Source organism: Limanda limanda, chromosome 3 (genome assembly GCF_963576545.1).
Source record: "Limanda limanda chromosome 3, fLimLim1.1, whole genome shotgun sequence".
Classification (NCBI taxonomy): Eukaryota; Metazoa; Chordata; class Actinopteri; order Pleuronectiformes; family Pleuronectidae; genus Limanda; species Limanda limanda.
Genome location: NC_083638.1, coordinates 6,904,741 through 6,932,354, shown reverse-complemented (window position 1 = coordinate 6,932,354; position 27,614 = coordinate 6,904,741). Strand labels below are relative to the sequence as shown.

The following is a 27,614-nucleotide window of genomic DNA, read 5'->3' as shown; positions in this document are numbered from 1 at the left end:
AACTGTAGGTTCCCTCGATGACGTTCGGGGGGCGGGGAGAGCGGGGAAGAAGACGAAGAAGAAGAAGAAAACAGGAAATTCAGCTGAAAACGAAAAGTCAGAGGAGTTTCCTCGCGTGAAAGGTGCGTTTTTTTGTACGAGTATCGATCTGGATTGTTGCCCGGTTATGAGTTCGAATCCCAGCACTCGTGTTGGTTTGTGTTTTGTTTGTCAGAGTCTTTGCTTTCACCTCTTATTTCACCAGTAAAGTTCCCAGTTCCGCATCCTGGGGCATGGCTGCTCATCCAGTGACCACCTTACTGTGGTTCACATGTCTGTCTGTGTTTCTTAAATCTGAAATCACTGGAGAACAGAGTTAATAACTAGATTAAATATACTTTATTATCTCCATGGGTGTTAAACGGTCGCTATGTCAAACTGCTACAGCAGCTGCAGAACAGAAAACAGTGCAGATATGTCCTATAACGTGTTAGACACAGAATAATAATCAATCAATCACATTTTATTTGTATAGCCAATATTTACAAATTACAATTTGTCTTGTAGGGACTTAACAAGGTGGCACATCATCTGTTCTTAACCCTGAATAGGAGCTAAAAAGAAAAACCTATTAACAAGGGGAAATGACGTAGAAACCTCAGAGAGAGAGAGAGAGAGAGAGAGAGACCCTCTCCCCAGCATCAGCAAAATAACTGTATTTAACATATTTAATCCAAAAAACTGTTTCTAACATGTTGGGCCTATGTGTAAAGTATTTAAACGTAAGAAAATGTCTGATAGAGAAGAAATGAGCAGCAATGACAAATTAATTGAGGAGTTATTGTCAGAAATGGTAGAATAATGTGAGTTGGTGCATTGTGTGTCAAGCAGTCCTGTTGCAATCACAGTCAATCATCAAATAATAATACAGAATAAAAGTGGGTTGAATATTGCACCTGCCCTTAAAACGATAAAACACTAAAAGGATGTAACGCATAAAAGATGAACATCTAAAACTGGCTTTAAAATCTAAAACCCAGAGAGTAAAATGTGTCAGGCAAAGTGCAAAAAGGTTCTAAAGATACATGGCCGAATCCACATGTTTCCATATTGAGTAGTGTGATGGACGTTGGGATGAATGAGAGCTTGAGGTCGTTGTTTTCACACTTACAGGATCTGTAACGTCTGCCTGAAGGTAGAGAACATAATGTGTGAGGGGTCATTACGGATCCTGAGTGCTAGTCTGACCATAGAACCTTTCATAGATGGTCTGAAGGGAAAGATAAATGCTGCCTCCTTAGTTAAAGAAGCATCTCTGAAGTTGTGTTGACATTCTTTTACACACTCCCTCTTCATTTAATGAGTTACCATGTGCAGGGGAAGATTACTCAATTCAATTTCAAGGCTCAACAGTCACATGGCTTCTGCTGGCCCTCGAAAAGTTATACAAAGCTTTCCTTCAAGGGCTGTATCTCCTCGATAAGGCCACAGAAAGGTATTAAAAAGTTTACAAATTTGTATGTCTGGTTCTCAATTCTGAGGAATCTTCTGTATTTATTTGTCTCATGTAAAAAGAGCATTGATAAAACATTCTTTAGAAATGCTATTAGCACTATGGTGTAAATCTATGTACCATAACAGTATCAACATGTTAGAGAGTCATAGCACCTCTCGTGTTTCAGGGGTTAAGGAGTCTCTGGATTATGTGTTGTTACAGAACTTGGCTGCCCTACTTCAGTTATTGAAAGGAAATTTACATTTTTGTTGCACTCTCCACAGATGGCCTGCTATGATGCCAACAAGGGGAGTCTGGAGGAGGACAGCTGCGAGGGAGCTGTTGGTGGAGAGATGTCTAGTTGTGCCTTGGCGATGCTGGAAAGAGAGCGAGAATCCCTTTTCAGCCCAACAGAGACGTCTGGCACCCTCATCCTCAGCCACTCCGCCAGCCTGCAGGCTGATATGCCCATCCAGGGCTACGACGTGGAGTTTGACCCGCCCCTGGAGAGTAAATACGAGTGTCCTATCTGCCTCATGGCTCTCAGGAATGCTGTTCAAACACCCTGCGGTCACCGCTTCTGCAAGAACTGCATTGAGAAATCCATACGGTATGCTATTGTGATTCTTTCAAATATAACCGAAGACAGACCCAGAATTATGAGGCCTTTTGTAAACACTAACTTCATGGATCCCTCTTGAAGAGTTGTTGATTCTTTAGAGTAACAGACAATGTGTTAGAAAGTGATAAAGGATCAGTAGCTTTCCGACTCAAGTATAAATCACTGTGCAGAAACTGATGATCTCCCTGCTCAGCCTAAATGACTCCTCTTCCTGCTGAAACAGTGACACGGGACAGAGATGCCCTGTGGACAACGAAACGCTGACAGAAGATCAGCTGTTTCCGGATAACTTTGCCAAACGAGAGATTCTATCGCTGACCGTTCGCTGTCCAAACTCCGGTTGTGTTGATGAAATGGAGCTTCGACATTTGGAGGTGAGAATTTACGGAGTGACGATCATCCGTATGGAGACTGTGGCTCAGAGGCAAGACATTTCAAATCATGCTGGTTATGAGAACAACAAATACAAAATGTCTGGATGTCACTGTAGGTTTTTTAAAGGAGCTTGAAAGTGAAAATTTTATGCTGGAGAACCACTGTATTTTAACTAGAGTAACAATTGTGCACATGTTGAACCGCTGATAACTCCAGCAGACCTAAAAAGACTGTCAGTGGAGGATCTTCATCTTTCTCTGCTGTAGACAATAAGAGTGTATGAGCTGCTGCTGCCCCCCCCCCCCCCCTACTATAGAGTATTATTGTGTTTCAATATATCGTTTTCTTTCCAGAATCATTTGGCGCAGTGTCAGTTTGCGACAGCGACTTGTCCACAGTGCCAGCAGTCGGTGAGAAAGAGCCACTTAGAGGAGCACACCATTGTGGAGTGCCAGAGGAGGCCTGTGTCCTGCCCTGATTGTGTGGAGTGCTTCGTCTATGAGGAGAGCGAGGTACTGCTCACTCACTTACTCAGTTTCCCCTCCTGCTTCTTTCCCCCCCATTATAGTTGTCGTAGCAGTAGTTGCATTGTGTGTCTGAGGATTTCACTTCTTGCATTGTGTTTCTCGGTTGCTCCCGTCAGCTTCACGAGCTGCAGTGTCCCTTTGCGAACGTGAACTGTCAGTACTGTGACATGGATCTCATCAGAGACCAGGTGAGCGCAACAATGTCGGTCATGAGAAAAGGGAAACTGGTTTAAGTGAGAAGTAGTGGATCAGTAGAACTTCTCTTTCATTTAAATGACAGGGAACCATTCCAAACACAATCACTATGCACTGATGGCACCCAATGCTTCTGCAATAACAAGTGCAAACACTGATGTTTAAATAGTCTTTGTGTTTGAGTTTTGTAGGAAATTACGACACAGTAATAACCGATATCCTGAAATACATCTTTAACACCTGAGTTTAATAAACAACCTGTGAAACTAATCTGCCGATGTTCTGTTTTGCAGATTGAATCTCATTGTGACACAGATTGCCCAAAGGCCCCCATCGCCTGTAACTTCAGCACCTTTGGATGCAAGGAAAGGGTAGGTGATCAAATTCTAAGTTTCCTGTTTTACAAATCTCCCACACACGAGAAAAATTGTTGAGAAGTCAGTCGCCGCAAACTAGATGTCACAAAGAACAACTGCTTGCCTCTGCAGATGCAGCGTCACAACCTGGCTCAGCACATGCAGGAGTTCACGCAGATGCACATGTGGTACATGGCTGAGTTCCTGCGTGGCCTTAGCCTCAACGGCAACACGCCCAAATCCCTGTGGGCGAGTGGACCTTCTGTCCCTTCCGAGGATCAAGGAGCTGCGGCATCGCTATCTTCCTCTGGGGGGCTCAGAGGAGCTGCAGGCGGCGGCGGCAGCGGCATCGGCAGCTGTGCTTCGGCAAATCAGCCTAATGAAGAGATGCAGCGGCTCCGAGAGATGGACGGACGATTGGTGAAGCAGGATCAGCGGCTAGTGGAGCTCTCCATCTTAAAGGAAACACACGTAGGAGACGTTCGAGTGCATCTGATTTGGCCGTTTTGGGGAGACGTCAAACTTGACTTGTATAACAAAGCTCTATTTATTTATTCAAACGTGATGCTTGACGCTAAAGCTATATTTATCCACGTCTTCTTTCCCTATTTGTTAGCAATGTCTGGTCTTTAGCTTTTTTTTTAAACTTTTTAGATCTTCTCCCAATCGTCTTGAAGCCCTTGTTCTTTAAACCTCTTGTTCTGTCTCTTTCACAGGCAGGTCAGCTTGCAGAGCTCCGGAGCAGGGTGTCCATGCTGGAGGACACGGTGAAGGAGCTGGAGGCCCAGCAGTGCCGCGGCATCTTCATCTGGCGCCTCAAAGGTTTCTCTGCCCACAAGCGGAACCAAGAGGCCGGCCTCGCGGTGGTGGAGCACAGCCCCGGCTTCTACACGGGCTACCCAGGCTACAAGCTGTGCCTGCGGTTGCACCTGCAGACGCCCAACGCCGTGCGCTGCTCCAACTACATCTCGCTCTTTGTCCACACCATGCAGGGGGCTTTCGACGGGGAGCTGACCTGGCCGTTCCAAGGCAACATCCGGCTCTCCATCCTCGACCAGGGCCCTGAGGGTCAGCACCACGTGGAGGTGATGGAAACCAAACCAGACCTGCAGGCCTTTCAGAAGCCCACCATCCAGCGCAATCCCAAAGGATTTGGCTACGTTACCTTCATGCACCTGCTTCAGCTGAACCAGAGAGCGTACGTCAAAGATGACACCTTACTCATCCGCTGCGATGTGACGTCACGCTTTGACAATATGGCGAATCGTGAGGGACCGGCGGTGCAGCCTCGAGGGCCCGAGGCATCGGTTTCAAGGGACTAAAGTCAAACCCACATCTATGGGATTGTCATTATGCTGACATAAATATATATTATATAAATAGATGAATACAATACATTCATTTATAGTTCACTTTTCGATACGTGTTCTCACCCACACGTGGTACCAATTGTTTAAATAGCTCATGTTTAATCAGCTCCAGATCTCCAGTTAAAGACGTGTTCGTGCTGCTGCAGAATGAGCATTACTACAGACATGGCTCTCTGCTTGTGGTTGTTGGAAGTGGTACAAATTGTTTTCAAGATAAAGAGTTTAAGACCTCTGGTGTTTCTCTGGAGCAGTGTTTGGTCAAATAGATCACATTCGTTTTAACCTTATCCTCTTCTAACCTCATCCACATGTATGTACAGAGAGTGCTGGTGAAAACGTGCTCACAATCTGAAAGCAAAAGCAAGTCTGGACATGACCTCTTAAAAGAAGAAAGGCTATGTGTTTCAGCTGTATGGTTTCATTTTCATTTGTATGTTGGATATGTGGTTGCGGTATCATTGTAAGTATCTTAGAAATTTTCCAAGAGAGACTGAAGAGAAAGTGTAAAAGTTGGTGTATTTATCGATGTTTAAAGACAATGCGAGTTTCAGAATATTCACCACTCTGCTTTGGGAGGAAGGAAATTCACCTTAAAGATACACCAGTGTATTTTGATCTTGTCTTTACAGTACAGCTCCACAGGGTTCTTTAAAAGAAGGTCATTGTAAGGATTAGGAAAATCCGTTTTCTAATTCATGTGCTCTCCAAAAGCCAACTCTCATTCATCGATTCCTTCTTCCCTCTTCTGACCTTATTGTGTCTCTTTGACGCACAAGTTTTGTCAACACGGAGCATTTTTCTGTTTCGTCAACACTGTATATTTTTGCGGAAAGCATGACAGCGGAGCAGAAGCTGCTCATTGTACTTTTTATTTGTGCCTTTCACTCGTAGCTCCTGCCAAATGTGACTTATACAAATATTTCGAGAGCAGATGTACATCACATACTCTGATATATTATGCTGCCTGTTAAGCTTTTAAAGATGTGGATAAAAGATTTTACGCTGGCTTTATCATTGCATTGGTTTCAGTGTACAAGCAATGGTTTTACTTAATATCAATAATTGACAACGTTTACATGAGTTGCTAATAGAATATACCTTTCATAATTACATTACAGAGTCTGATGTACTTGTCAGTGTCGTAAATGATGTAAAAACTCCCCTAGGATGTAGTAATGTGATTAAGGGGTAAACATGGTGAAACTAAGGTCGGAAGACTTTACATGCCTTAATTTGATTATTCCTTATTCAGAGTTTGACCTTAATTCAGGTTAAGGTCATCAGAAATTGCTGTTTACATGCCAGTGTCTTATTCAGAGTATTGTCTTAATGGTTTGGTTAATAATGGATTATTGGTGTCCATGTAAACATTGTCATTGTTACAATATAATAGGAAAAACTGCCTTTTAGCTGAGTTTTATTCCTGTATGTGCTTGTCACGTTCCTGAGGAACCACAGTGACTCATGTGATGACTTGCTCCACCTTGTGTTTCACAGAACAGTCAGAGCCGTGTTGTTAGAATGTGTGTCAACAACAGGAAGCTGCAGACGCATCAATGTGTCCTGACATGAGACAACAATGAAACACCAGGCAGGCATCTTCCTTTTATACATTTAAATTAAAGTCCAAACAACATCTCCATCATCTTACAGAACGATGTACCATAATATTAATAATAAATAAAGAGATTGACTGTTATATTATTCATCGATATAAGGATATTTCTTGTTAGCTCCATATCCTGGGTGACCGGGTCTGACTTCTCCACTTTCCTCTTTGACCTCTCTCTCTGGTTGACCTGGAGATGCGTCCTTGGTGCCGCTCGCCTCGCAGCCCGTCAGAGACACTGAAAAGTAACGGCCACATTAATATTAAATGCACAGTAACGGTATTTTCACACAGTACATCACAAGTCAGTTCCTGTGTCGGGCTTTGACACTCACCCGGAGCATTTGGAGCGTCTTTCCCACAGTTGAGCGTGCTCTGAGCAAAGCACTCGGCCATCCAGGACAACACCTCTCCACAGTATCTGACCTAGAGAGAGAGAAATGACAGGTTTATTTAAACTGGTTGATAATAGGCTCAAACCCGCAGAATATGTGTAACACGGGTGTTTTACTTTGCTGTAAAGGTTTTGTTTACCTGAGCCTCCATGGACGCCAGGCGCTTCTCTTGGTCTTTAACCCCACCGACAATCCTCAGCAAGCTCTGAACTCTGGGTCACAAATAAAAATCAGTCACAGCCAGATTCAGTGCTGCAGTAATCCATTATCACCACTAGAAGGTAGAAGAGGTTTATAACAAGCTGTGCTGTGGTGCTGGTCAGGTGCACTGGGTTTATCAGAGCTGATTTATTGAATATTATTACATCCTATTAGAATCAGAGTGTTTGACAAACTGAGATTTACTTTGAGGAGGTGCTCTTTAGTCTCTCCTCACTGCTCTCCCAGTGCTGCCGCTCCAGTTTGGCCAGGTAGTTCTCTTTCTGCACCGTCTCCCATGTGATCAACCGCTGGTCGAGCCCCACTGGCAGCTCCCTCTCTGACAACACACATACAAACACACACACACACACACACACACACACACACACACACACACACACACAGTTATCAACCAATCTATCTATCTACATATCCATCTATCTATCATCTATCTATCTATCTATCTATCTATCTATCTATCTATCTATCTATCTATCTATCTATCTATCTATCTATCTATCTATCTGTCCATGTTGAATAAATAGACAAATAAAATACACTTAAAACTTTACAATCAAAAAAACCCTTTGAAGTAGTTAGGAAAGGATCAAATGTCCTCACAACATTCGATTTAAAACCGAGACAGCAATAGAAAAGCGTGAACACAAAAACACACACCCACACGCTCACACACACAACATGAGTCATTCCAAAAACCAATTAAACAACAGGCATTTCCATGCACAGAGAAGGTGAAGGTCAGAGATAACAGCCAAGTGTGTGTTTGCCTCTATTCCATTTAATTAAATTTAACCAGATAAGCCACAAGAAAACTATTTCATCTGCTTGAAATGAGGCAGAATGTCATAACAGGCTCCTGAAGGAAAAAATGTGCTGAAATAAGCAGATGGAGCCCTCGTACCCAGGTGCTCCTGCTTGGACTCGGGCCGTTTGACCAAGCTGAGGAGAATCTGACTGAGGTGGCTGATGATGATGAAGGGTGGAGCCAGCGCCGGGCGGCTGTGGTATTCCACGATCAGGTTGTATCTCTGGAACTTCCAGAAGATATCCGTGTTGCCCTGCACCACCTGGAATGTGTAGCTGTGGGTATCAGGAGGAAAACAAGAGGAAAAACACAATAAAACAACCGGGTTTGTGTCCTCCGATCTTCCAAAGACTAAAGAGAGGAACTCATTTCCTCAGATATATGGACAGTTCTGTGGCTTCTCTCCCCTCCTGACCTGAACATGGCGATCAGCAGGTTGAGCAGCAGGACGTTGGTGACGAGAAGGAAGATCACCAGCAGCAGGATGACCAGCCAGTTGGCGTAGACGTTGGGACACGGCGGCCGCAGGCCCGAGATGATCTCCTCTCGGTCATTGGTGCAGTTAATTTGAGGCATGCGAGCAGCTGTGATCCGAAAGAACAAGAAGACACAAAACTATTGTTTGTACGAACCCGGAAACATTTCAAAAGAAAGTGGTGCCAGTGTAGTTTACCGTCTATTTCCTCCAGGGGGATCTGACCAAAGATGTGCAGGTAGGGGCGGTACAGGGCTCGGCGGAACACCCAGTCGATCCTGGGATCGTTGGGGTGGAGAAGAGCCTGAGTGGCCACGCCGTACGCAATCATCCACACGCTCAGGAAGAAGAGGAAGAAGAAGACGTCCTTCATCTGTCAAGAAGGAAACAGACTTTTATTTAATTTCCCTCAGGTGGGCAGCGTCTTCGTGTTTGACTCGTGTTTGGTTTTCCCACCATTCTCTCCACAATGATGATTTTGGGCCCGAGCTGCTTGTGGATAGCGAAGATGTGGATGAGACGTAACGTGAAAACCATGAAGTCTATGGCCAGGACCGTCCGGCCGGCCTCATAGGTGCCACTGGCCATCCTGCAAAACCAATTTAGACAAACATTAATACTCATAACAACATTAAGTAAGTATAGAAGCTGTGTAGTTATTTTCGAACAGGGTCATTTTAATGTTACCGACCTGCAGGAAACCCCGACAACAAAGAGTGAGATGGCGACCATGTCACACTTGTTCCAGTTGTCCTCCAGATACAGTTTGAATTTCTTCAGGATGTTCATCTCTTCATCCGTGAAAAAGCTCTGTGTCATAATATTATCAATCAATCAATCAAACAGTTCATATCCAATTCAAAGTGCTTTAAATATGTATTAAAAAACTGAGAAAGATTTAGAGACAAAAGCAAAACAATCAATAATAGAAAAGAAAACAATAAAACAACTTTTAGATCATAAAATATAGTCAACATTAAAATGCTAATGAAATAGTATCAGGAAATAATAATGATCAAATATAAATATTGATTATAACACAGCCTCACTGTGCCTCTCTTTCAGACTGCGTTTCACTTTTTTTATGTTTTATTGCTCAATATTCTTTGTTAACTTTGGTAATTTAACAGAAACTGATGTGTGTTTTGATTTATAAAAGAAAAAAAATTGTATACACTGCATGATATTAACGTGCATCTTTCATACATTCTATTGAAAATGTTGCCTCAAAGATTGGGACTTTGGTAATGTGTTATTTACATTACACAATAAATCACAATATTCAAAATATTTAGTTTATACATACAAGGAATTTGCTGTCGTGTATTTGTGCAAAAATGAATAAATACATAATAAAAAAATAAATAAAGGAATATAGGAAAAAATTAAATATGAAAAATACTAGAAGAGGGATTCTGCAATTGTGCAGTTTGCAGGTAAATGAGACTTAATAAAACCTTTATAAACATCAGTTATTATATAACCAAAGTGATTTATTTTTTTCCTGATGCTGACTTGTCACGTCTCCTCCAGGTCAAACGCTGCAGCTCCATTAAGACACACTGCAGGGAGTTAGCAGGTTCACAGCCCGGCTGCATTAGAAGCACCTGCAGCGTCCCACATTCTCACCCCTGTGAAATGTCTCCTACACCTGAAGTGCGAGGTTCAGTGTCTCCTGTGGCCTGAACTGGGCCACCTGCGATTCCACAGAAAAAATATACAACACTGCATGTTCTCCTGGTGGCAACAATGATTTGAGCCGGGAGACGTGTGCTGCTTTCACGACGAGACAAACTGGAGCGTAGAGGCTGTGGTTCACTTCTCACAGGGGTAAAACCTGCACGCTTACCTATGTCTGGAGCAGGTTGTGTTTGAGGAAAACGTGTAAGAAAAACATCCAGGTCCGACCAATCACTTCTCTGGGAAAGTGGCGTCGTCCCTCTTAGACGACCCTGAGCTCAGTGGGCAGATTTCAGAGCGTCTCTCGGGAGGATGAGAGTGTTCAGAGACTGTCAAACCTCCTTGGCTCTCCCTGATGATGTTTTATCTGAGGCCCAGCTCCTCAGCAGGATCGTGCTCCTGTGTAGGAGGCCTCCTCCTGTCATCTTCATTTCAGCTTTTTTTCCCCTGTTGGCTGCCAAAGCCATTTCATTACTGCTGCAACAGCGCCTGCAGCTCTAAAACCTAGAAAGTGTTGGACTTGTGTGAGACTTGTGGGAGACTTATGTTATTTCAGTTGAATAAGAAATTTTCCTTCACGCCACGCAGAGCCATGCAGTGTACAAATACAGTCTCATCTACTCTTGTTCTAATGACGCGGCCCTATTACATTACATTTCTATTACTATTATTATAAACCTATTAATTCAGACATACAAACAGAGCTGCTTTTAGCCTGGGTCATAACTTTACTATATATATTGTATTATATTATTATATTGTTATATATATTTATATTAAGCTCAGTTAAGACATATAATGAAAATATATTCTTGGTAGGTTTAGCATCTAGGTCTCTGATGAGTCTTTTTAATATTTATTTTTCACTTCTGCAAATAATAAATGGAGGAATCTGTCTTTCTGTACTTCAAGTTTCTCAACAACTTCAACTTTTAACTCTGCATGAGTATTTCTGAGTGCACTGTTGATTTTTGGATGAGCAGTTGTGAATCTGATCGTCAATTTATTTCAAAATGCACTTCCTGTAATATAGTAAACATTTTGACAATACTAATCTAACTAACCTAAACTTACTGGAAAAAAAAATTGCACTGGGAATTACATCAGTGTAATCTGAACTACCTAAAATCACAGAAACCATCTTTCAGAAAACAACGTGTACTTCAACTTTTTAATTGGATGGATGTCCCATCAACTAACATGAAGGAGGCTGGGTTCACGTCAATCGAGATGTTTTGTCACAGCTTAGTGAGAGTGAGGAGCTTTGCGTCAGTACGTTTATCAGTTTTAAAATGCTATTACATCTACAGTCTTTAATCTTGTCCTGTGAGAAGTTACAGTAAGAGCAGTGCCCCCGGTGGCGCTGTCCTCCCTCAGGGAAGGTATGCACCCTCCAGCCATCACTTTGAAGGCACATGGTTCCCGCTGGGCTTGGTAGCATGCCAGCACCGCCTCAGGCAGCGCCGTTCTTTTTTTGGAAACCTGTGACTTTGCTCTGTTCAGCTCAGGGACTTCCTGAGATGCACGATGGAAATCTTTGAGCTGAGGAAACAGAGCTGAAGGTCTTGTCTCATCTGGGGCCTCTGTGCCCAGGGGAGGAGGCTTCGACGGCATGAGTGGATTGTGCTTGTTCGACCTGAGAGACTCAGGCTGAGAGGTAAAGAGGCTCATGAATCCTTAAAACCCCCGGAGAGGACGAGCTCCATGCAGCGACTCGCATCAGCTCCTCCATAAACACTGTCATGCAAACACATCTAGTAAAAATAACAGTTATTCAAAATAAGTGTCACAATGCATCAGTTGATCGATGTCCATTCATCCATCCATGAGCTGAACTGCTTGTCCTTTGAGAGGAGTGGAGGGCCGGAGCCAGACCCAGCTGACATCGAGTGAGAGACTGACTCTGGACTGGTCTCGAGTCCATCGCAGAGAATTGTTGAGTTTCCCATTGACCTAAAGTGCCTTCATCCATCCATGCGTCCGACCATCCATCATCATCTATACCGCTTATCCTTCGAGGGTCACGGGGGAAGGCTGGAGCCAGCTGACAGGCCAAAAGGCGGGCTACACCCTGGAGAGGTCACTACATGACCCACCGGGCCAACATATTGAGACAAACAACCATTCACAATCACAATCACACGTTTAATTTAGAGTCTCCAGTTAACATTACCCCCATCTACAATTTTCGGACTGTGGGAGTAAACCGGAGGACCCTGTAAAAACCCACAAGGACACGAGAGGAACGTGCCGAATAGAAAGACTTCAGCCAAATTCTGGAGTTTTGAACCGGGAATAGCACAAACCAACGCACCACCATTGATGTGGATAACGAAAAAACACCTTAAAGTCAACACTTCACAATAGAACCAGTCACCTGTCGAAGTTCCTCCAGCACCAAGGTGAAGACCCAGAAGTAGAGGATGATCTCCTGGGGTCCTGGGCCAGCGGGTGGCGGCGGGCGGAAGTCCAGCAGGAGCACGTAGGTGAAGAGGAAGAGGAAGGCGAAGTACATGATGACGTTACCGAGGAACACGGTGACAGGAGCGCTCCAGAAGCGACGCCACCGGCGGAGCAGGAAACGCCACCAGACCGAGGCACAGCTCTGAGCTGCTGGATCTCCAGGATCTCCAGAGTCCCTGGAGGAAAGAGTGGTTAAGAGATGTGAGTGTGTGTTTTACCTATATTTAATACGTCTATGTTGTGTTTTATTCACGTCTGTGTGTGAAATGTGTTTAACTTGGCTGCAAAACAAATAGAAGAGAGACAAATTACGTGTATTGGTGTAGTCGTGCATTTGATTGTTATGCTTAAACTGAATTAAGGTTGAGGTCATTGACTGCAAAGTAAACAAAAGCAACACATTTTAGAAATAAATGATGCGAATAGGAAAAGGAAATGCAGCAATAAAACATCAAAAGTAAAGCTTAAGATTTGGAATTCATAGCTAAATAACTTTATTTTCATATTACTTAACACAGATTTAAGTAAAGTAATTAAGTAAAGACTGTAAACTCACAAAGGATCATCGTCGTCAGTTAAGAGCAAAGCCTTTTCTGTATCCAGACTGTCCAGCTCCACAAGCTGCTCGCGGCCAGTACGGTTATCGAGCTCCTCATCACTGAGACACACAGCAAAATAATAATATTATAATAATAATACATTTCTATAACGTCCTTCAAAAAGAGAGTTTACAAGGTGCAGCAAAAAATGAAATATAAGAGCAAAGACATCAAATCATAGAAAAGCCAGATCTGACTCAGACAAGAAAACGACATCAAAACAATAAAATGACAAACAGACCAAAAACTGACATTCAGTCAATCCACATGAGGCAGGCAGAAGCTGAGGCAGCATGAGATCGATCATGATTCAAGATTCAAGATTAAAATTTGTATTGTCAAATGCACAGAGATAACATGAAGCAGTCACTGGCAATGAAATACTTGGGTCACAGGCTCTCTTTTAAGCAATGCTCAGTAATTTCAACCAAAAAAATAAAATAGAAATAGTATAAAATAGAATAAAATAGAATATCAATAAAATAGAAGAAAATAGAATATCAAAAATTTAGAATAGAAAATAATATATATATATATCTAAATATATATCTTTACAGATGAAGAGAAAAAATATTCAGATATGCTTATTACGATCACCTGAACTTTATGAGGTTGGTCCAGATCAGCGCCGGACAGAAGAACGACACCACGAGTTTGGAAATGCCCGTGTCGGTGGTCATCGCCCCCCACCAGATCTTAGTGAGGAGGGCCTGCAGGGAGAGTTCAGATCACTTAGCTGAATTAGGTAAACCACAAGAGGGCAGCACAGCCATTGTTATATTTCTGCCCTACAGTCCTACAAGAAAAATATCAGATCCCTCCTGATCAAATTGTTTCATATGATGTTTGAAACCACAACTGTCAAGTCACAGTTTAGAACAGAGTCACGTCCATGTCCTGGTTTGTGCACGATGTCAGAACCACACCAGGAAAATGCAGATTCTCTTGAAACGCGACGCATGTACTGAGTTATAATCAACATTGTGAACGGCGACATTATTCCATCTGTGTGCCTTAAATAAAATATCACTTCCCTTTCAGGAGAAGTCTCGGCGCGCTAACATCCCCTGCTGACAGTGAATTGCAATTAACTCCCAATGATGACTTTCTAATGACAGAGACGTCTGCTGGGGGATATTCAGTGAATGGAGTCCAGTGGGCAGCACAAATATGATTTTAAAAAAAAAGTAAGCACAACCCTGGGGAAGGTTTTATTTACTGCTGGGATACAGTGTAATTCACTAAAGGAGGCATCTACCTTCTTATTCCACACAACGAACCATTCACTGAATCGGCATCACGCTTGTTTATTGTAAATTACCTGAGGAAGTGCGATTGGGACAAGTTCAATATTAATAGAAATTGAATAAACAGGTAACTAGCAGTCAGTGGTAGCAGGGAGCGGAACATGTCTTCTTCTATGTCCTCGGACAAACTAACTGCATGTGGTCGGCAACTGGGTCAAACTCACCAGTAGATCATTTAGATAATTTGATATTATTTAATTTCACCATATCCGACCAACACAAACATTCACTGGTGACGCTCATCCCTGTCATGGCAACAGCATCATTAGAATGGCTCTTTTTTGGGGGCAAGTAAAATCCCAGCTCTTGTTTTTGTTGTGATGTTTTCGATCAAGCTGAGCAACAGCTGCTACTATTATTTTGAAGAGCTGTGAACTTTGTGGTGAGGATTGTGTCGCGTGCAAGAGTAAAACTCTGCAATAGTCAACGTGCAATGTTTGAAAAAATAGCAACAGCTGAGTAAAACATTCACACACGCTTGAATAATAAAGAGAAACATTGAGGATAAAACTGTCATTGTAGATGAACCAGGTAGGATGAATGTAAAGCTTTCTCACTTTTGCTAAACTCTGCAGAGCATCAACACAGCACCAGAGACCAGCTCAGTCCAAACAGGCGGATTTAGAACAGGCACACAACTTTGAAAGGATTGCTTGGAAGTGAAATGTTTTGCAGTGGTTTAAAGATTGTGTTGGGGAGTCTTTGTTACCTGAACGCCATCGTGGGCAAAGAAGGCTTTGGCGTCAGCCTCGGTGGCCAAGTTGAGGACTGTGGATCTGCTCCAGCACTGAGTTCTCCTCACCAGCAGAGCATAAGCCCGGTCTTCACTGTTGGAGTAACACTCTCCGAACACATCTGCCACAGTCAAAAAAGAGTCAACCACTCGGCTACATTGCAAAACTCCACACATTTAGAATCATATTTTATTCCCCATCGGCGGGATCATCTTGTGCACGTGTTGTTTAGAGGTCAGCGAACGATCTTCCGGTTCTGTTTCTACCTTTTATCTTTCTTTTCTCTCCTGTGATCTCACCAAGCGGTGCACACACTCACCGAGGGCAAACTGCTCGTACTTGGCCTCCTTCATGCTGCGTGCAGACTCCGCCTCGGATTCCAGTCGCGCCATCTCTTTCAGAATCTTACAACCCGCCAGCGCCGCCGCAACCGCCTCGGGGCCCTGAAGGATTAAAAGAAAGCTGAATCCAAGAAATGAGTCTGAAAGAGGGATCTGAGAAATCAGGTTTGGAATTGTGGAGCGCTGTGTCTGCTGCACGTGAATGGGTGAACTGAGGGCATCAGGCTGCAATAGATACACTTCCCCGTGTTTGTTGAGGTTCACTGTTTGATCTGAGGATGTAAATTAGAGCTATGCTATATATACACACACAATTACCCTGTGTTAACCAACAGTATGTATATGCTCAAAGCTTTGACAGCATCACATCTGATCAAAATCTTGGATTTGGATTGTGCCAGTGTGTCGGCTGAACCCGCTGTCAGCTCGGGTCACTGATGGATTACTAAACAAGCCCAGGGCCAGAGGGGGGGGGGGGGGGGGGCACTGGGGCCGAACCTCTGTGCAAGGGGATTGCTTAGAAGGAGAGAAAAGAAAAACACAATAAAGACACAAAATGATCCCAGAGAGAAGTGAACAGACCACATGGATGTGTGCAATCACCACAAAGAGACACACAATGAACACAAACAGCAGCAGGGGGAGAAGAAGCAAGAGTTTTGGGGATATAGGCCTCAGGATCACATGTTGCTTTTCCAACCAATGAGTATTCAGTAGTATTTACGAAATTCTCAACAAATCCAACGTGATATGACATATTGATAATTAATTTATTGGTTTTATTACCTGTGAACAGTGGCAGGCAGGCTGTTTCCCTTTGTTTCCACTCGCTAGGCTAAAATAAGCATATCTTAAAAAAAGCTGTATTGATCTTCTCATCAATCTCTCGTCAAGACAATAAATAAACTTATTTCTGCTTCTTCAAACCAGTGTTTTAACATCAGATTGATTTCTTGTCCAGTTAGATGATGGTTAGAGGAACAGAGACGCTGACCAATAACCCATATATTCTTTTTCACAGAGAAAAATCCTCATTTGGTCCTAAAGAGATTCATTTTAATAGGCTGAAGTATTTAAAGAGTTGATGATTCATAGAGGAAACCGGGCTTAACACGACAATTGTGTAACTGTGGCCCAACATACAAAAGCGGATGGCTCACACCCCTCTTTAAAAAAAACAATGATCCCATGATATTATACTGTATAATGTCAACTTCTGGGTTTATACATGTGTACGTGAGCTATCGGGCTGGTTGCATACGCCAGCGCGCAAAGATAATTGCGATGAGGCCTTCAACATGAGAGATACTTCAAACAATCAAATTATGAATGCAGATATCCCGACCAGGCTCCAGCAGCGGGGGGATGTACACACACACACACACACACACACACACAGGCACACACACACTGAATACAATTACCATAATTTCAGATAATGTTTGAAATAAGACATAGGAAAGGGTGACCGCCTGAGAGATTAGAATAATTGCTTCCCTTAGTTCAGGGAAGCGCTGTGAAGAAATGAAAAGATGCGGAAAAAACAAAGAGCAGTTACCACTGACTGGTGTCATTTAACTAATCACACAGCATCACTTACATGTCAGGATATACTCATTAATTTCCTCAGGACCTGCTGCTGGTTTACTGCTGCTGAATCTGTTCCCCCTGCACACTGGCGTGACCTTCATTTGAATAATGCTCTTGGAGATAAGATGGCTTTTTAGTTCACCTCCGGTTTTTTGATAAGTACGCCGTTTGCCGGGCTCTTTTATCTGGAGTGACATTTTCATATGGCAGGAGTGACCTGCGCCGGCGCCACACTGGCCCACATCACTCTGGTTCACGCTGAATCTAGAATACAAACGAGCAGCGTGTAATTCAGCCCACTCCGGTCGGCTTTGAGGGGTGTTTGCCGATGCCGGGCACATGGAGGAGCCGTTATTGATTGGACCGCACAGCGCTGAGACACCACGAGCAGGAAGTGAAAGTAGCTGACAAGACTGACCATGGCCCAGAAGTAGTTGGCCATCTGCTGTCGGTTCTGAAGCACGGCCCAGAGGAACAGGTCCCTCCAGGGATGCTCACAGCGCTCCTCCAACTCCGCCAGGTTCTTCTGGCTGTGGAACAGTCGGCCCTTCGCTGGCTTCTCCTGGAGCACACGGACACGACTCCACATGTATTACATTTACACAACTTTTACACAACAGGCAAAGATGTCACACAATCTATGGCGGTCTTCACTGGGGAGCCAATCACTTCCTCTGCCAAGAGGGTTATTTCTGCCTCTTTGTCTGTTTTTCTGTTAACAAGATGTATACTGTAGGAATTTAAAAGAGCATTAAGGGATTTCTATGATATAAGATGAGGAATCACACCTTCAGCCAAAAGACAGCACGACTATTTGTTAACACATAGAGAGGGTGCTGAGGATATACAGTGTTTAGACAGGTTTTTTTTAGGATGTGCCAGCAGGCTTGTTTTTTATTCCTCTCTACTTTTCTCCAGTTATTGTGAAATAATAATGAATAATGGTGATGGGAGAGCAGAAAATTACAGAGTTTTGATGCACAAATCATGTTCAATTTTCCCATTACATCGGTAAACTGAGCACATAACCACACCAAGGCCCAACAGTCCACTTCAATTCAGTCGAACACAGCCGTTTTTTCTTTTCATCAAAAACTGTAAATTATTCCCTGGGAGGAAACAAAATGAGTAATTACTTTCTGCCGAGGAGGTAATGTATTTATTGCTCTGTCCATTAACTAGATTAGTCAAAAACTAAGGAACCATGAATCTTTGAAAGGGTGGAACCCATTGAATTTTTAGGGCAGACACAGAAAATGGTTGTTTATTGTCTTTCTTTAACGAGGCAGAGATGTGTTCTCTGGGCAACCTTCAGGTTCAGGGTTAGAATAGTTTCTGGAGATAAGACGTAATGAAGGAGAAGATCCTTCCGAAGTTCAAACCAATGGAAAATCAATTTGGGGGAGAGGGACTTGAAAGTTGGGACAGAAGAGTCGGATTAACTCAAAACTGCCAGGACTTTATTTTACGTTTCTTCCCAACGAGTAGAAGATGAGGTCACATTTCATTGCATCTTCAACCTTTATACCCTTTAAGAGTTTCAAACTAGAAAGTCACTCAGTGGAGCGTTCACCTCCGTCAAGGCCCAACAGTTCCCTCAAATTCAATCAAGCCGCAGCAAATTGCACAAAGTCACAGATGTCCGTCGCATAAATAAGCCTGATTTGAATAATTGCGACACAACGACACCAAATGGAACCTATCAGCTGAAATTCGTTTGCATGTGATTTACCGGCGCACACACTCACTGTGGGAATCTTTTGGTAAAAGCCTTTGCAGGAGTCGTGGAGAAAGTCTTTCAGCACTTTGGCAACCTCGAAGAGCGTGAAGCGTGGTTTCCCCTGGTCGGGCGGATGGCTGCCGGGCGGACCATGCGTCCGGGCGGCTCCGAGCAGGAGCTGCTTCTCCTCGTACTTCTTCAGGAGCAGGTTGTGGAGGAGGCTCTTCTCCGACACGGACCAGTAAAGCTCCTGCAGACGGCCGTAGGTGAGGAACTCGCCCAGGTTCACGCCGTTGTCCACAAAAAGGCGCACAAAGTCGGGTTTGTCGTTGATCAGTGCGTCCATCATCACTTCCTCCAGGTCGGTTGCCTGCAGAGATCATGTGTCTTTGTTATAGTGCCTCATGAATCAGCTTTCGTCTCGATCTAAAAGGGCTCGATCCCTAATCCCCATCTTGTGATGTCATCCAATAAGAGACGTCATAAAGAAGTCGCAAAGAATTCACAAAATTACATCATGCATTGATCAAAAATACTTTTTTAAGGCGTATTGAAAGACAATAGACAAGACCTAAAGTTTATATGGATCAAAAAACAATAAACGATCACATTGCAGGAATGATGTCATCATGATGTCACTATAAGGTCAAGAACGGTGTCATACAATGAAGTAATAGGGTCTAACGTATGTGATATATTATGTTATGTCATATCGTGCCAGCAATGTCATCCTATGGTACAAGTGGTGCCATCCTTTATACCAGGAAATGTAAATATATAAATACGCACTTCACAGCGTTAGCCTCAGTGAATGTAGGGCAAGGATACTTCCTGGAGTGTAATTAAACCTCTGATAAAGTGTCTCTGTACGTCTCTCACCTTCCACTCCACGTCTCCATTGAAGATGTCACTCTTGGCAATGTCCACCCTGTTCCAGGCCACGGCCAGCTTCAGCTCGTCCAGGAAGTCCTGAGCCTCCTGACTCTGGCTCTTACAAGCTGATGAACACACACAAACACACACACATCACACGGGTTTTCAAGGAGGTTTCTTTGGCAGGTTCCTTGATAACTCGTCCCTCAGAAGAAGCACCTTACCCTTGACCAGAGCTTTGAGGATGACCGTGTCCAGCTCCGAGCTCTCCTGCTGGGGGTCGTGCACGGTGAGGAGATGCCCGTGATCCAGAACCTTCTGGATCTGAATGGCAGGTGGACAGATTTTCAAATAAAGTGCATTTTTCTTTTTGACTTTCAACCCCTTCACTGTCAGCTCGAATAGAATACGTTATATTATTCCCCCCAACTCCTTCATATTGTTAATTAGGTCATCGCATACACATTTTTCGAGATAAGGATGAAACATTAGCATTCATTACGTTACTTTCTCTCTCACTCTTTCCCACTGTGCCCCATTTTTCTGGCACCGCTCGAGCCTTGTGATGTGTGTGTCTGTGCATGTGGCTGCCTCCATGCTGTGTGCACATGGCTCTCACCAGCTTGACCCAGTTACTGATGTCTGTGCTGTGGTGGGCATTTGGAAAGGTGTCCAGCAGCAGCTCCCGAACGCCGTCCGTATCCCAGCAGCCCCGATTCATCAGCGTGACCAGGATGTCGGCCACGCCTCCCGAGCCGGCCAGAATCAGCCATGGTGTGGAATTGCCAATGCCTTTGTACATCCTCTGCAGAAGGGGACACAGTGTGGAGACGGGCAGACGAGCTCATTGTTTGGACTTAATAACTTTGCCGGTAAATATCAACAGAGGAGCGAATTGATCGGCGCAAGACGTCGCCTCTAATCTCCTCAGATATGGGTCTAGTTATGCAAATGAATGGGTGTCTTGACAGGCTTTTAACTCGCAGAGATTCGTTTTGTGTAAACAGAAAGATTTGATTCGGAGCCTGAATCTTAAAGCAGCGTTCAAAGTCAGATGATGCACGTTCACATGACACAGCAGATATCTGGCTTTATTCCGAAAAGGTGGCCTTGTTTAGAAATCGTGCTAGATGCATAATGAAATCCAACTTACTTTCAGGATCCTGGGCTCCCCGTGGACCAGGAGACACAGGACAGGGATCTCAAAACTGCCTGCACCTGAAAGCAGCAACAATTCATGATACTATTGTTTGCATCTCAAGTTATTGCCGCTCTGTTATTTCCTGTCCGCTCTCGTGTGAATGATGCATCCATTTCTCCTGCCAACTGCAAAACAACCCATCTCTGCCCAAAGTGGTTTTTCGTACTCATGGTGACAAATAGCTTTTATTCCGCAGCTTCTTTTTGCCAGTTGTGAGCAGTTAGACTAAAAGGAAGATGTTGCCTGATCAGATTGGTGAATTTAAGACCGTTTCGGAGGCCTGAGGACAAATATAAAATATGTAGGTGAGAAAAAGGGTAAAAAATAAACCAATTTTGTGATATTTTGGCTTCCTTTTTGTGTCCTCCATCCTTATTCACAGTCTATGTGGTTAAAACACAAAGCATCACAGCGATGGCCCTGAAACTGCAGACGACAAGAACACAAGGTACAAACTATATATACTATTCAAAACATTGGCTTTTACAAATCTTGTCTTGAGGAAGAAAATGCATTGGACACATTTCTTAGACCTCGAGATGAACACGGTGAGTAAACAACTTGTTTGTTTACAAGGAAAAACCCCCCAAAGTACCTTTGATTACTCAGACGCGTCGTGAAGTAGTGTGTCTTAAAGTGTTTGGTTCAACAGCAGAAACCGAGGCGACTGTTCTGAGCACATTGACTCTCACCCCTTTATATGTCTACAATTCTAAACCATATGATTTTCCCCAACAGATGAAATAGGAATCAGGCTCTTTTGAAGCTGGCAGTGAATAAAGCAGCTACCTGAACTACAAACAGAACCACAGTTAAATACTGGTTAACACATCTAACATTTAATACCATGAAAGGGACCATTTGTCAGAATGAGAACTCCCACTTTTTAATATTTAAGCACATTTTCCGGTTTATATTTCTGTGCATTTCATATAAGAAACAGCCAATGCAGGACTTCAACATCTAATGGAGTCAAATCTGCATTCTGGCATTTTTTTTATCGCCACTTGAGGAAACGATTCTCATCCTATTACTGGTTCCCAGCAGTGACTTGGAGGGGCTTTACCTCCGTAGCCAGTGCGCTGGAGAGAGATGTGCTTGAGCAGCTTCACCCTCATTTCACTGGTGGCTCCGGGCCGGCTGGGATCCTCCTCCACCAGCACAAAGTGGGAGTGATTGCTGTCCAGGGAATACACCGAGCCGTGCGGCAGGTCCTGTGGCTGGTAGGCAGCGGGCTCATCCACCTTGAGAAGCAGGGAGACGTAGCCATTTCTGCTTTGCTGTTTTTTTGGATTATCTTTGTGTGTGTTTGTGTGTGTGTGTGTGTGTGTGGGTGAAACCTTGGCTGAGAGCAGAGCCTCCCGGTTGTGGATCATGTTCCAGGGTGCGATGCCAATGGCCACTACACGAACTTTAGAGGAGGTGCTGGCCAAGGAGTGATCTCTTACCGCCTGGCCCAAGTGCTTGGTGATGCCGAAACGAAGCCCATTAGTCAAAATCCAGGCCCCTGGAGAACAGAGAAGCAGATGCATATGAGTGTGTGTGTGTGTGTGTGTGTGTGTGTGTGTGTGTGTGTGTTTGATTGTGTGTGGTTGTGTGTTTTCTGTGGGGTCCAGAAAAACTAATAAGGAATATTGACTATGTTGGAAAGTTGGGTTCTGCTATTTTCCTATAAGCAGCTGGTCCATTGATGGTGCTAATTAGATTTTTTAGCCCTATATGGTTATAAAGCCTTCAGTGTTAGTCCTCCTTACATACATTAAAATTGATGAAAAAATATTTTTATAATCATGCACTTAAAAAAACACATGGAGAACTATAAATAATTTATAACTCTTATTTTAGGCCTTGTGCATCTCAATGTAGAAAAAAAACAGCTTTTATCTCTTGGATGTGTTTCTATATTAATCCTGCAGCCAGTCAACAGATGAGGTTTATGGGACCTGTGCTCTGGGCCGCCTTCACCAGTCCCTTCCTCAGCGTGTCCCTCAGCCAGGGCTTCATCTGGGCCAGCTCGTCTCCTCCCACCAGCGCCACCACCAGGTGAGGAGGAGACAGGCCCCACTCCTCCGTCAGCATCTGGTAGATCCGCACCGGGTCCGTGTTGCTGGACACCCTCACAAACTGGACAAACGGACAAGTTGATAAGTCAGCGGCGCTCGAGGCCAACTCACGTTATAAAAACCCACAGTGTCTCTCATGCTGCCTGCTCTTCACCTTTCCTCTTTTCTTAGTGGAGCCAGTGAAGTCGATGTCGCCCACTCTTCCATCTGCCCAGTGACTCCTCTCCCTTTTCATTCTGCTGGCCAGGCCTCTGGCTACTTTCTCCAGTGTTTCATCTGCCGTGGAGCAGCAGGAGCAGCCCAGCAGGACACTGACAGACACAAAGATACAGTCGGTTCTACGAAAAGCACAAAGTTAAAAGAAGAAGAAAAAGAAGTTCTGCCTCCCGAGGCGCAGTCTCAGGTGAACTGCTCACCTGGAACATCATGTCCTCGCACTTTCCAGGAGTCGAGAAAGTACCGAGGAACCTTCCGACGCAGACTTAAGATTCAACTCTCAGCTTTTTAGAGTCTGATTGAACCCAGAGTCACCTTTTTTATTATAGCTGAAAACCAATATCCAAATCTTTCAATTCAATTCAATTTTATTTGTATGGCGCCGCAACACCTTAGCTACTTGGTTAGGGACAATCTAGATAATTTAGGTTTGAGGAACTTCGGCCTGAATTTGAAGGTGAAGTTTTACTTTGATCTCTACAGCTTCTACATGGAAATTCACAATCTCTCTTTTAACCACCCAGTGTTCTAACCTACAAAATCTAGTTTCACCGTCACTGTTTGCTCGTTTGCATGTTATCAGGGAACAAGCTTGATCGCCGCTGCAGGACAGTGAACCTGTGGATCAAAGGGAAGTGAAAGACAAATGCCACCATGAAGCCACTTATGTTCCCTGTTCAATAAGTTCCTCCTCAACAGGAAAACAAATGTTGACTCCCTCTTTTGTTATTTGGTTTACATGCCGGTTTATTCTTCTTTTGTTTGACATATAACTGAATTAATCTCGAGTGTAATTTAATATTCACTTTCATCCCTTAATTGGGCATCTGAGGCGTCTCGTGTTGAAGTGGATCCAGATGCAGAAACACGGGTTTGTTTCTTTGAACAAAAAACCTTGTTTGTATGATTTAGTTTCATTGGAGGTACTTAACGAGCTTTATGGTTTAATCTACTGTATCAAGGATGCAGCACTTTGCTTTTCTCAGTATTTAACATTGGAGGGGAGCATTTTATTCTACAGCTCGGGAATAATGTATATCATGAATAATTTAAACGGGAAACTCTACTTGGAATCAGCTGAGGCCTCTTATTGTCCGTGAATCACCGGACTGATCTGGACGTCTGTTTTCTGGGGATCTGATTCTTTTCTTCTCTTTTTTCACCTTGAATAATAAACAGCGCTGTCACTTGCGTCAGATAAGAGCTTTGAACTATAGTCATGGACGTATGGTATAGATTAGTTTATGAGTCATCGGTTCACACACACACACACACACACACACACACAGACCTGTGCTCCTCTGACCACTCCAGTACATCCCCACATCGGAGGCATCGTGTCCGTGGCTGCAGCGTCCCCTTGCACACAAATGTAGAACAGAGATATTACGTCCAATCTCTTCCCTTAATGCTTTATGACTCACTAACCACTCACTTATCACATATGCAAAGGTCCTTAGAAGTACTTGTGGTCAATGCAAAATTATCAGGATTTTCCTCCTCGCCTCATATGCAAAGAGCTTCCTGCCTGAACTTTGAACCACAAAATGCTGTCACTCATATATAGTAGATGACATAGGTGTTTATATATATATATAAATATATATATATAGAACATGAAACATTCATATTTAGCTCCAACAAGACCCTTTAAACATAAAACTCTCCCTATACAAGTGTGCACAATGTGGTGTGTGCAGAGTTTTAACCTGAAAACAGCCACAGTCCATATTTCTCGCAATGATTATGTTCATAGGAATAAATGGCTCCGGGTTCAGAAAAGAAACTCATTCATTTTTAATAAGATTATCCCTTTGCCTGAGTAAACGATGGCTTTCATTTGCCGGCCTTATTTGCATCGGGCACTTGAGCCGCTCGTGAAAGATGATGAAAATAAAAGATGCAGCAGAAGTTTGTATTTCTCTGACAAAAAGCAGCAGACTCTCTGTGCACCTTGAACTGAAAGGGAAGTGTTTTAATAGAGCGGTGGCGCAGTGGTTAACAGGCACGCTGAGAGTCATTTAGTGTGGAGCCATCTGCTCTAATGTAAGCGAGCAGCTTGTTGTGGGAGCTTTTATTTGACTGCGAGTCCGGGTCGGGGAGAGAGAAGACGACTGGGTATGCAAACAGGACGATTTGCATGCAAAGGTAGAAGGAGGGAGGGAGGGGCCAACTGTGTGTCTGTGGGGCTTCACCATGAACTCCTCTTTTCTCGGGAAGAAGAGAAGCTGATCCTGGACGTCTGAGTCAATTTGTGTAACTGAAGCAGAAAGCCAATACACAACTACAGCATATGAGTCAATGTTAAACTGTGGGGATGAAAAATCCGGTTTAGACACAAGATCCAAAAGATGCATCGTTGGAATAAAAAAACACAGAATAAATGTATGTATCTACCTAAAGAAAGAAATATAAACTTTTGAGGAAAACTATTGATGTGATTCTTCAATGATTCTCCAATCTCGAATAAATTATTGGTATTTTTTCTTTTTGAATTATTGCAATAAGGCATGAGAGTTAGGATTTATACATAAAACGATTTTGATCATTATAAATATTCATTTAGGACGTGGTTTTTATGAAGAAATACTGTAGGTGCAGAATTATGGTTCAGAAAAACACCAAATCCACAACTTGGGCTTCATCTTCAAGTCAAATGTGTAATTATTTCCTCCATTAAATTAGAAATAAATAAAACCATATGCAATTTTTCATCATGCAACACATAAAGTAGAAAAATACAAAGAGTAGGCGCAAAGTTCTAAGTTTAAACACTTGTCATTATAAACAATATATAACATTCTTTCATAGGCCTGTTCAAACGTGATAAACACTCACCAGAGGTATCTCTTTTCTCCCCTGCATGTCTGGGAAAGATCAACTCCTCCTGCTGAACCACACCTGTGAGGGGACGTTTTCCTTCTGTCCCTCAGGTGAAGTACCTGGGCCATCAGGAAGTGGGTCAAAGGTGGGACTCTCCCTCCGGCCAATCGCGGCCTTGCCTCATCTCCGTCACTTTGCATGTCGGTTGGCCTGTGGCCTCTTTCCTCTCATCAGCACCACACACACCTGCTGGCCACAGACACACTTCAGGTGTCACGTGACTTACTTCCTACATGTTTTATGTACCAATATACAATTTTATAACTGTACACATTTCAAATCAGTGGAAAATAGGAAAATAATTTAATCTCTCCACCTGGCCCCGATCCTCAGGCTTGTGCCTGTTAAAATAAATGAGTATAGCTCTGCAATTACAAGGTCTATATGAATAATCCTGGTTTCTTCATAAATAGCACTTGTTCGATAAGCAGCAGAATAGAGGTTACGGGATCAGAGTAAATTAAAGTGGAATACAAAGCAAATAAAAGATATTTTTTTATATAACGAAAGTTCACAAACAAAGTTGCAGCCCGTAGCAAACTCTGATCAATAACACAACATCTGAAAGTTATTTGTTCCGAAGCAGAACAAAGTTAGAGACGTAGTGAAGCTTATTCTCCGATCGGTCATTTTGGGGATCGGGGGTGTTGTGGATCAGTCTTTGTTTAGTTGTTATGGAGACACCTCTGCATTGGAAACATATCTGTACTTTCACTTTATTATTGTTTTTTTACCTGTACTGTTGTGTTTATCTTGTGCACCTGACTCGAGCTAAGTTTCCCACCTGGGACACAACAACTGAACTGAACTGAGCCGAACACATCGAGCAGCAACTTTCCAGACTCGTGGCTCAATATTCCAAACCATTTTTTCATATTATAATGACCCTGTGAAGGTTTGAATCCCAGTCAGTTTTGGCCAGATCATGACCAAGTGAAGGTGCCCTGGTGCAAGACCCATAACCCCCCATGTCTCCAGTGGAGCTGCACAGTGTGTGTTCAGAAAACCAGTCTGTGGTTTCACTGGGAGCTTTAAGAGTCTGATAAGGTGAGTGAGGACAGGACCAGCCTCAAGTTTCTCAGTCAAAGTTAAAGAAATTATTTTTTACTTGAGTAGAAATTACACTTTCAGATATTAATTATCACACACGTGATTTGGGTTTCGAGAGGAAATGTCAAAACTGGAACATTTGTACAAACTCCAACCTGTGGAGACTCATCTTCCAATGGGAATGAAAAGCAATTAAAGCAAAGACTTTTTAATTACTCTCGTCCTGACCTATATGTAACTTAAAGAAAACCTCTTCTCCTGATTTGAACCATGTTCTCATTTCAGACCATACATTTAACTCTCAGTCTTGAGAAGACTCTGCCCTCGTTGGCCCGCAGGCAGAAATCCCGGTAGCGGCCACTTATCACCGCTCCCTGGAGGCTCGGCTGAAGTACTGCATCTTGATTCAGTTCACTGAGAAGAAGAAATGCACAGAGGCTGAACAGGAACAGAACGGCTGCAACCAGGG

The 27,614-nt window shown here is 43.4% G+C and overlaps 2 protein-coding genes across 2 annotated transcripts; one reads left to right on the top strand and one right to left on the bottom strand.

Annotated features, from left to right (window-relative positions):
* Positions 1-55: 55 nt before the first annotated feature.
* Positions 56-6,621, top strand: traf6 (TNF receptor-associated factor 6). The gene is made up of 8 exons (XM_061068399.1): positions 56-122; positions 1,759-2,084; positions 2,320-2,470; positions 2,825-2,983; positions 3,115-3,186; positions 3,487-3,564; positions 3,682-4,020; positions 4,266-6,621. Exons 2-8 carry the CDS (start codon positions 1,759-1,761, stop codon positions 4,869-4,871), a joined length of 1,731 nt encoding a protein of 576 aa, XP_060924382.1. The 5' UTR covers positions 56-122; the 3' UTR covers positions 4,872-6,621.
* Positions 5,775-26,077, bottom strand: trpm5 (transient receptor potential cation channel, subfamily M, member 5). Its single transcript, XM_061068398.1, has 26 exons — positions 26,051-26,077; positions 24,504-24,571; positions 23,151-23,307; positions 22,877-23,057; positions 22,274-22,440; positions 22,000-22,177; positions 20,886-20,950; positions 20,352-20,537; positions 19,957-20,056; positions 19,739-19,857; positions 18,888-19,229; positions 17,558-17,701; positions 15,528-15,651; positions 15,184-15,329; positions 13,765-13,877; positions 13,125-13,226; positions 12,483-12,744; positions 9,117-9,235; positions 8,882-9,014; positions 8,624-8,798; positions 8,366-8,534; positions 8,047-8,225; positions 7,329-7,461; positions 7,063-7,135; positions 6,864-6,954; positions 5,775-6,766 (listed from the first exon to the last, which is right to left on the bottom strand). The coding sequence occupies exons 1-26, from the start codon at positions 26,075-26,077 to the stop codon at positions 6,621-6,623; spliced, it is 3,699 nt and encodes a 1,232-aa protein (XP_060924381.1). The 3' UTR covers positions 5,775-6,620.
* Positions 26,078-27,614: the final 1,537 nt, after the last annotated feature.

Excerpts from the sequence above, each read along its gene's own strand:
- traf6 (XM_061068399.1), top strand. The coding sequence starts at position 1,759 with ATGGCCTGCTATGATGCCAACAAGGGGAGTCTGGAGGAGGACAGCTGC. Across the intron at positions 3,187-3,486 it reads TGGATCTCATCAGAGACCAG|ATTGAATCTCATTGTGACAC; the intron begins GTGAGCGCAACA and ends TCTGTTTTGCAG. Across the intron at positions 3,565-3,681 it reads CCTTTGGATGCAAGGAAAGG|ATGCAGCGTCACAACCTGGC; the intron begins GTAGGTGATCAA and ends TTGCCTCTGCAG.
- trpm5 (XM_061068398.1), bottom strand. The coding sequence starts at position 26,077 with ATGCAGGGGAGAAAAGAGATACCTCTG. Across the intron at positions 22,441-22,876 it reads GAAGGCGGCCCAGAGCACAG|GGGCCTGGATTTTGACTAAT; the intron begins GTCCCATAAACC and ends TCTGTTCTCCAG. Across the intron at positions 13,227-13,764 it reads ACCAACCTCATAAAGTTCAG|TGATGAGGAGCTCGATAACC; the intron begins GTGATCGTAATA and ends TGTGTGTCTCAG.